Source organism: Herpailurus yagouaroundi, unplaced genomic scaffold (genome assembly GCF_014898765.1).
Source record: "Herpailurus yagouaroundi ecotype Mexico unplaced genomic scaffold, PumYag 187, whole genome shotgun sequence".
Lineage (NCBI taxonomy): Eukaryota > Metazoa > Chordata > Mammalia > Carnivora > Felidae > Herpailurus > Herpailurus yagouaroundi.
Window position 1 is genome coordinate 24826574 of NW_024412418.1, and position 10818 is coordinate 24837391.

Here is a 10818-nt window from a genome sequence, read left to right on the forward strand (position 1 = left end):
AGGAAGGAAGGAAGGAAGGAAGGAAGGAAAGAAGAGAAAAGAAAGGAAGGAAGAAGGAAAGAAAGAAACAAAGAAAGGGCAGGCTACTGTTGAGCAACAATAAAATGGTGGGGTATCATTGGTGGCATGTGGTAAATCCTAGAGAAGCAGATGAGACAGATTTTATTTAATCTTAGCTCATTTCCTAATTACTTTTTAAATTTTTTAAAATGTTTTTATTTATTTTTGAAGGAGAGAGACAGAGCATGAGCGGGGGAGGAGCAGAGAGAGAGGGAGACACAGAATCCAAAGCAGGCTCTAGGCTCTAAGCTGTCAGCACAGAGACTGATGCAGGGCTCAAACTCACAAACTATGAGATCATGACCTGAGCCAAAGTCAGACGCTTAACGGGCGGAACCATCCAGGAGCCCCTCATTTCTTAATTATTTAAAGCATACTGTGTTTGCCTGCTCATTGGTGCCATAGGCATCTTAAAGAACAACATCTGTTTGCTTGTTTTTTTTCCTATTTCTGATAACCTCTCCTCTCAGTTGACTTGAAACAATGTTTCACAGATAGAAGAAACATTCTAAACATCATGATGATCAGACAGTCACAAGGAGGCCCATGAAGTAACAGGGTAGACAAACTCCTGATTTGTAAAGATAACCTAAGAGTTATTGGCACAAAATACTGACCACATTTAACTGGGTCAAAACAAAACAAAAGAGGGACGGAGAAATTTGACACAAGCATTTATTCTTACGTCTATTTATCAAAGTTGGTCTCATTTATGATGGTAATATTTAAATTGTGCCAAATTTCTTCACTGATGCTTTTGTGGTGACTAATGAAGAGATTTTCAAAACTAATCCAAGCCAAACCAAATCAAACATCAGAGAAATATATATTCAAGGGTGTGATTATTAGACTTGCAGAAACAATGAAAACAAGTCATTCCCCTGTGTTAACCTGCAAATTTCTTTTACAAAGCCATTCCCACTTTAATCAATAGGAAACAATGAAAAAAAAAAGTGGGCTTGAACTGAGTCAGAATTTGTCTTGGAACATATCAAACAGGGATGCTATTTGGTGTTGAATAACCAAACTCAGATGCCTTGAAGAGTGCACAAAATCATTTTGTTTGAGGGATGGTCGGATTGCTGCAGCCAGGTTTTTTATCTTTTTTAAACTGAACTCTAGCCCAGTTCTTCCTCTGTGGAAGAACTACAGTTTCAATGAGGTATTCTCTGCCTCCATGTTGTTATAAAAAACCTGTATATAGTCAGCTATGCTCTTAAAATACTTTCATATGGTTGTCTCATGCACTCATCAAAGAATTCTGTCAACCAGACAGCATAATCCAACTTTACAGATGAAAAAAACAACGCTCAGTGAGTTTAATTAACCGGTTCAAATTATCACAACTAGGAAGGAGTGGAACTAGAAATCAAATCTTGGTCCATTCCATGCTCTCATGCAACCATGCTGCCTTTCAATAAAAATGTAAAATGAGGCAATAAACCCCTAAAGGTTAATGTTGCAGTTCAGATTGTTTTTAAAAAATGTTTGATAATATACATGAATATGATGTCTACATATAACTTTTCACCTTTAAGTCCTTAAAGATGTGTATTACGCTGTGTGACCTCTTATACTCTCCAGCACAATATGCATTAATGTTGAAAGGAAATGCAAGGGTTTAGACATATTGCTTTCAAGTGACTTATTGATAGTTTAGTTTGTATTACCTTAGACAATTTTGCCTTGGATTCAGAATTATCTTTGGGAACAGAGTCTTTAATAAGCCGAGATCGGTCATAATTAGCATGTTCTGATTCATCCATGTAATCCTTATCTTTTCCTAGGGCTAGAAAAGAGAAAGAGAAAATTATATCCATTTTTATACTTCTTCCTTTTCTTTCTCTTTAAATGTACTAATCTCTCTTTTATTCATGTTTTCCAAGGGTTAGCCAAGTATAACTCTCTTATGACCATTTGGCCAAAATGTAAGCTAAAAAAAAAAAAAAAAGAAGAAAGAAAAGAAATAACATGACAGCTTCTCTGTTAGTGGATTAACACTGATGCTACAGTAACTTTCATAAGAATTAAATGCATCTCTACTGTTCAATGTACTTAAGCTTTGAAAATAACATTAGAATCATGCAAGCTCATCACCTCTTTCGAACTTGAAGACAAAGATATTTCTAAGAATTCAATAGCTTCCCAAACATTTATTTGCTTAATTAAAAACTGTATGAATTTTGAAATTCAATAGATTCCCAAACATTTGTTTGCTTAATTAAAAACTGCATGAATTTTGAGAATTTGTTTTCTTAAAAGTTGGAAAGTTTTCTAAATGTGAATTTGACTGAAGAGTGACAGAAGCTCTGAAAAATTATGGAAGAAAGTCTAACAAACGTTACAAGAAAATCTTTTTAAAAATATTAGGAGATTGAAATGAAACTACAACTACAAAAAAAGGAGAGGACATTAAAAAATAATTCCTATTAGAATTACAAAAAGAGTAAGACCCCGTAATATCAACCACGTGTAAGAGCATATATGAACAATGAAGAAGCTATAGTCAAGGTAAAAAAGTACAAAACAAGAAGCCTCTATGGTGACTGCAAGTACAACCAAGAACTGTGACATGCCTCACAAAATCTGCATTCCATAGGACACAAGCCTCTCTTCAAATTCAAAAACAGAATTGTACATATTTAGCTTTTTCAAATAAATCAAAATATTTTGGAGAGAGTTATTCAATTCCATCTGTTGACACCCACGAAACATAAACTTTGACATAGACAGCCATGTATAATGCTTTAAAGAGTTCAATCATTTGACTTAGTATTGTAACAGAGTAAAAAATTATTTATTATGCATGCATTAATTTATTTTATTAGTAATGCATAAAATCTGTGCATATGTTATACTATGCACAGCCAGAGTATCGGAATCTTAGCAATGGTATGAATTAAGATTGGACAGGTAATATTATGTCTTAGTATGTCATTAATTGCCACTTATGTTAAAATGTTCTAAGCACTTACAGTTATACCTAGATCTATTAAAAAGAGCTAACTGGTGGCTAACATTTGTTGAGTACATATGAAGAGCCAGAAACTTTACAGGTATTATTTCCTCTAATCCTTATAACAATTGTACAAAGTGGGTATGCTTTTTTTTTACCTACATTTAATAGTAAATTAAGGCAGATGGAGATTAAATATTGTGTCAAAGTCACTAATTCAATAAGGAGTGCGTCTAGAACTGAAACATATCCAGATTTGACTCCAAAGCTGATGCTCATGAATATACCATAATCTTTTCCCTATATTTATGTAGATTACATTTGATTCATTTAACAATTTTTTATCAAACACTTATGATATGCCAGACATTGTTCTAAGAGTTGGAAATACAGCAGCAAACAGAATTCTGCCTTCTTGGGACATTCAAGTACAAGAAGAAAACAATAAATAACACAAATTAAGAAAACAGTAAGTATGTTTTCTGGTGAGTGCATTGGAACATATACATTAGAAAGGAAGGATGTAGGTGTCAAACGTGTGGAGGGAGAGGGATGCTAGTTTAGACAGAGAGACTAGGTAGGAGTTACTGCAATAATCAGGTAGAAAGGATATGGTTTGGGCCAGGGTGGTATCAAGATGGAGAAATGGTCAAACTGAAGATGTATTTTTTAAGGAAAAGTTAACAGAGTTCTATTGGATGTGACATATGAAAGAGAAAAGTCAACAATAGTCCCAATGGTTTTGTTCTGAGCACTGGGAAGGGTGCCATATTATTTTCACATATTATTCGATTAAATCCTTTACAGGTATTATTTCTAGACTTTGTTACTGATGAGGAAATGTAGCAGTTACCTAGAATCTTACATTTGGTGCGTGGCAATAGAGTTCCAGAAATCGGGCTCTAACCTTACGTTTCTAGCCACTATGTAATACTGCTTCTTGTAGTATTTGGAGAGATGATGATTTAGGAAACTGAAGCAATAAAATATTTACAATTTAAAAAAATGGGGTCACATAAAAATTGTAATATATTTATTGAATGAAAAAAGGTAGAGTCTCTAATTATAAACATAATTTTCTATCCTCCTAAAGTTGACAAGGATGGAGATAAATATTAGTATCCCAATAGATAAAGATAAAAATTGTAAGCAGACAAGAAATGAAAGATGAGACAAATTTAGTAAAAACTTATTTATTTTTATATGGTTTAATACTTTCAATGACCAAGAACTTAAAATAAAAAAGTTACTATTTTATGCCAGTACAGAAATATTCTTTTGCATCTTTCATTTTTTAAATGTTTTATTATTTATTTTTGAGAGAGAGAGAGAGAAACAGAATGTGAGCAGGGAGGGACAAAGAGAGAGGGAGACACAGATCCAAAGCAGGCTCCAGGGTCTGAGCTGTCAGCACAGAGCCTGATGCGGGACTCAATATCACAAGCTGTGAGATCATGACCTGAGCCGAAGTAGGATGCTTAACCAACTGAGCCACTCAGGCACCCCATTGCATCTTTCATTTTTAATAAAAATATCCAGGGGTGTCTTGGTGGCTCAGCTGACTAAGCCATCTGACTTCCGCTCAGGTCATGATCTCAAGGTTCGTGGGTTTGAGCCCCACGTTGGCCTCTGTGCTTACAGCTCAGAGCCTGGATCCTGCTTCAGATTCTGTGTTTCCTCTCTCTGTGTCCCTTCTCTGCTCCCACTCTGTCTCTCTCTCTCTCTCAAAAATAAATAAACACAAAAAAATTAAAAAAAATATATCCAGATGCTAGGGAAACTGATAATAGTCATTTGTTTTCTGAACCAATATAAATTGGTAAAACTTTTGGAACAAAGTATGTCAATATGTTTTAAGAGCACAACTGGAGAGGAATCTTAAAATCATCTAAAAGAAAAAAAAAATCTATGTTCACAAGAACGTTCTCCCAAGTCTATGCATAATAAAATACAGGAACAATTACCATTTTAATAAATAGCAACTCCATTCTTCCAATTACACAGGCCAAAATCATGACTCCTCATTTTCTCTTATACCTAATGTCCTATCCTTGAGTAAATTTTGTTGACTGAGCATGAAGTATCATTTATTTTTCTGCTTTGTTTTACTCCTTAGCATCTATCAGTATTGAACATGCAATATGTTTTTATTTATCTTCATTTACTATGTATTTCCCTCACTAGGGTATTTGAGGGCCAGTTTTTTGCTTTGTTCATTTTTCTTGTCTTTTTCGTTCACTGTTTTGTCCTTAACATCTAGAACAAGGTCTGACCTGCCATTGCCATTCAGTAAAATTTGCTGAATGACTACGGGATTTAAATGTCCATCATTCTTGTCTGAACTACCTTCAAATTATATCTAGAAGTTGATAATTTACCACCATTGTACGTTCTTAACCCAAACCACCACTCTTTCTTGGCAGAAGTCTGTGAGAATCTCCTAACCAGTCTTCCTATTTCTATATTTTGCTACTATCACATGATAGCCAGAGGGGCCCTTTCAAAGCTTAAGTTAAATTACATTAAACTTCTACTCAAAACCTTCCAATAGTTTCTTAGCTCCAAGTAAAAGTCATATCTACATCATGGCACCCTGGGTAAGCACCATCCTTGATGTTAAGTATGCTCTCACCACAGAGCCTTTGCACTTGCTCTTTTCTCTGCCAGGAATGCTCAATCCCTATTGCAGCCAAGCATCTGCTCATGTCACAGCCGCAGAGAATCTCTCCGTGACCACTGTTTCTAAAATAAAACCTCCCATACTTCTTTGTCTCCTCATAAGCCTTTATTACTTTTATCAGCACTTGACGTAGAATAACATACACACACACACACACACACACACACACACACACACACACACACACACTAATGCATGGTATATATGTACATATATATCAGCACTTGATATTAAGTTATAGCATAGATATATAAGATATATGAATGCTATATATAAGTATATATACACAAATAAGCATTTTTACATGCATATATGTGTTTGTATCCATATAAGAAACAGGAAGAGGATATAGATATAGATATAGATATATAGATATAGATATATACACACACACATACACACATACATACATACATATAATACTTACAACTCATTAATAAGAAGGCAAATAACCCAATTTATAAATAGGCAAAGGATCTGAATAGACATTTTTCCAAAAAAAGATATACAAGTGGCCAATAATCACATGAAAAGATGCTCAACATCATTATTACCAGGGACATGTAAATCAAACCCACAATGAGACCACTTCACACTCACTGGGATGGCTATAATAAAAAAGATGGGGGCATCTGGGTGGCTCAGTCAGCTGAGCGCCCAACCCTTGATTTTAGCTCAGGTCATGATCTCATAGTTCATGAGTTCGAGCCCTGTATTGGGCTCTGTGCTGACAGTGCAGATCCTGCTTAGGATTCTTCTTCTCTCTTCCCTTCTCTCGCTTGTGCTCTGTCTCTCAAGAGAAATAAAAACATTAAAAAAAAATGGACAATAACAACCATTGGTGAGCATATAGAGACATCAAGCCCTCGTACACTGTTGATGGGAATGAAAAATAGTGCAGTTGCTGTAGAAACCAATCTGGCAGTTCTTCAAAAGTTTTAACATAGTTACTATATGATTCCCTATACTACTCCTAGGTACAGTCTCAACATAAATGAAAATATAAATTCTCAAAAAAATTGCAGCATTATTCGTAATAGCCCCCAAAGCAAAAGCAATCCAAATATTCATCAACTGATGGATGAATGAGTGAAACATACAATGGTATATTATTCAGCAATAAAAAGGAACGAAGTATTGATTAGTGCTAAAACATGGATGACCGCCTGTATACATTAGGCTAAGTGAAAATGCTAGTCACAAAAGACCAAATATTATGTGATTCCATTTATATGAACTGTCCAGAATAATCTATAGAAACAGAGAGTAAATGAGGCTTAGGGAGTTGGGGTAAGAATAATAGGTGACTGCTAATAGGTATGGGGACTCCTTTTGAGGTGATGAAAATATTCTAAAATTGGTTATGGTGATGAGTGCACACCTCTGTGAATATACTAGAAATCATTGAGTTGTAGACTTAAAATGGGTGAATTCTATGGTATGTGAACGATGTCTCAATAAGGCTACTATATGAGGAAAAAAAAAACAAAATTCTGAAAGCTTAAACAAATCATTTAATATGTTGAAGTAGGGAGCCCAATGTAATAAAAAGTCCAAAATAATAAAAACAACTAATAATGATTTCAGTGAGCCCAAATTAATCCTGGTTATGTCATTTATTGGATTAAAGGCAGTGGGTCAGTGAAAGTTTCTTACTCTGAAAATCTGGGATAATAACATCTTCCAAGAATTAAATGAAATAATCTATGTGATTTGTACACATAAGGTATTGAAGAAATTCATATTCTTTTCCTTTGATCTTTCTCTAAATTTATAATTCTAGTAATTAGGAGTATACAAAACCAATTATTTATTTTGGGGCTACAAAAAAAGTCATATCATCTATTTTAAATGGACAGTAACGTAATTAACTGAGTATACCAATGAACAATTTAAAATCTAATCTAAAAATCCCTTTTTCAATCATCAGTAACATAATTTATGATGAAAACTTTTATTGAGACAAGTGAGACTCCATTAACTCTTCCAAGTTTTGTTTACAAACCAACATCGGCTCAAAACTCAAGGGGACCAATCAGGATAGGAGCCTCCTATGGCTGCAGCATACACCTTAGAGCCATTTCCAAGAGTGTAATTTTAACCGACAAAGTATTCCAGCTCAATTCTTCTTTATTTTAATGCCATTTCATTACTTTGCCACATTGTAATATAACTGCTGGAGTATCTGGAAATGGATAAAGTAACTGTTAGGCAATTTTAAACGTGTGTGAGTGATCTTATTAGATGGCCTCCACTTAACTTCCACCTGTGCAAGCTTCTCATACATGGCTAATGACAGTGTGTTCTAGGATTGCCAGAGTAGTTGGGGCTGAAGATTAAAATAATAATAATAATAATAATAATAATAATAATAATGGCTTAAGGTTATTTCAAAAATTTTTTTTAATGTTTATTTATTTTTGAGAGAGACAGAGACAGAATACAAGTGGGTTAGGGGCAGAGAGAGAGGGAGACACAGAATCTGAAGCAGACTCCAGGCTCTGAGCCTTCAGCACATAGCCTGACACGGGGCTCAAACTCACGAGCTGTGTGATCATGACTTGAGCTGAAGTCAGACTCTCAACTAACTGAGTCACCCAGGCACCCCAAGGTTATTTTTATTCTTTATAATTTATATATAAATTTATATACACTAAAACCATTGAGTTGTACATTTAAAATCGGTGAAATGTAAGGTATGTGAATTATCTCAATAAATTATATTATATTAAAAAATATATATAATTAAAATTATATTAAAAAAAGATTCTCAAAGCTTAAAAAATTATTTAATATGTTGAACCAGGGAGCCTGATACAGTGAAAAGAGAACTAATAATGATTTTAGCAAAACCAAATCAGTTTTCATATTAATTAATTTTTAATTAACATGAATATTCCCAATGTGCATTCTCTTTACTTGTCTCTCACAAAAGCTCTTAATTCATTTCTGTTCAATCCCTATTTACCTTATAAGAAAAATATCAAACTGTAATATTGAGATCTCCATTTCATAAATCAGGAACCTGAGGCACAGTGTATACCTTTCTACTGAATGATATAGTTCCTGAAACTGGATCTTCTGACTGCTAATAAGTTCCATGATTTTAAAAATTATTAGTCTACTGAAGTGTCCTATGAAGAATAAACCTAATGGTCCATGTATGGTCTACTTAGTGGTTAGAACATGGTGGTAATGAAGATCCAGACTTATTCTTTTTAGTCCTTCGCTGCCTACTTCTTCCTACACTAGCAGTGTTCTAAAGTCCTGACACTAGCTGGTCACGGTGAGGTAGTGCCACCCCTCACCCCACAACTAGGCAGATCTTGAAGATAAACTGCTTTCCACTGTGTGAATGTGCCAGTGTTTATTCTATCCACATCCATTGTTCCATACATTCACCTAATCATCAATTTTCCATCTATCTACCACTGAGTAGACAGTGTCTATTAGACAATATGAATAAGACAGATAAAAATAGCAATTATCATCTGGTGAACTGAGTATAATAGTATTATAATCAAAGTGCTATGATAATACAAAGTAGGAAGCATCTAAATGGGTATTTGGGAGGACTTCCTGTAAAGATAATGTTAGAAAGGCATTCTCCTACTGCTTAAGAAGAGTCATAGCTATTAGGTCTTTAAGTGCTCTGCAAAAAGGTTTGTCAACACAACTTACATGAAAAAGAGGAACACAGATTAGGTTTTCTGTGAGAAAAATAACAGAGTGCCGATTCCTAACAGGTGAGAAAAATCACAGCTATGAATGACATCATGGAAAGCAAAGTAGTAATGGAGAGCAGATTCTCCAAAGATATGTGTGTCAATATTCTCCTTGTCTTTCATCCATTCACCTTTCCTTCCAGTGATGCTAAAAATACTCTTTGAGTACCTACTCTGTACAAGGTACTGTTTCTGATTCTGGGCTACAGGCACCAACAAGACTCACAAAGTCTCCTTTGGAAAAGGGAAGAGGGAAAAAATAAATCTTATTAATTCCTGGTAAGACCTCCTGAATCAAGATCAGGTGACACAAAGTGAAGCTTGTATGAGTCCAGTTTTTATCAGCGTAGGGCCTTGGGGTAAGTGCAAGCTCATTATGAACAAACAAAAGAGGGCTGGTTGGCTACAGGACTGTGAGTCAAATGAAGTTTTAGCAAGTGCTCTAGAGAGATCAGGCCCATATTCTGTAAGGTCTCTGAAGGCTACAGTGAGGAGTTTACATTTTACATGTTATGGGAAACAGGGAGGATTTGAGTAGAAAAATAATGAGATTTAATTTCCCTTTTATGAAAGCTTCTTGTAACTGCTCTATGGAAAATAGACCATAATGAGACAAGCATTGGAACAGAGACAATTAGGAAGCTATTGGGCTGATCTACCAAGAGACGTGGCAGACTGGACAAGGTGTGGCTTGGATACAGCACTTGTAGCAGCAAGAGCTGAGGTGCGTCAGATTCTGAGTGGAATTTGAAAACTGAGTCAAGAGGACTTACTTAATGGGGTTAATAAACAATTGAAACGATTGTAATTCCCTTAATTCTGTAATCCTGAACTAGGTTGGTAACATTACTACAAAGTTCCTTTCTACCCCATCTGAAGATGAAATGCTATTTGAAAAAAAAAATTAAAACTTAGTGGAGATCATCTAATACTACAGAATGAAAGTAAAATCATCCTATACTCATTTGACCATAACTGTTTTAAGAAATAAAATGAACATTCCACCAAGCTGAACTATTGAGCTCATAGAAAACAAATATCTTACCACTCTAGTATAAACCACTTTCTAAGGGACTCATTTCATCACATTAGCAAACTGTTTATTTTACAAGATTAGATAGATATATATTTTGGTTGGTTGGACTCAAATTATGTTGGTTTTAGAAGCCCCAATTATATCATGTTGAAGTTATCTGATTTTGCTGCAGCATGTGTGGGCAGAATCAAGCATCAGTTACTTGTCAGTATGGATTTTTCTGTCTTTGTCATTTTACAGAATACTAACAACAGAAAGGGTGGATGATGATGGCAGGGCTTCCAGGACTGACAGACAAGAGTATCATTACATCAAGATTCCAAATTCATTGTTGCATGGATCAGCACTTTCCAGAATAATT

General features: G+C 34.8%; 1 protein-coding gene across 2 annotated transcripts in view; it reads right to left on the reverse strand.

Moving 5' to 3' along the window:
• The window catches only part of ANO3 (anoctamin 3), a 422003-nt gene that overhangs the window by 171675 nt on the left and 239510 nt on the right, over window positions 1-10818 (reverse strand). For both annotated transcript variants that reach the window (XM_040495589.1, XM_040495590.1), the window contains one exon: window positions 1731-1849. In XM_040495589.1, the coding sequence (XP_040351523.1) occupies window positions 1731-1849 (119 nt within the window). The remainder of the gene's footprint in view (window positions 1-1730; window positions 1850-10818) is intronic.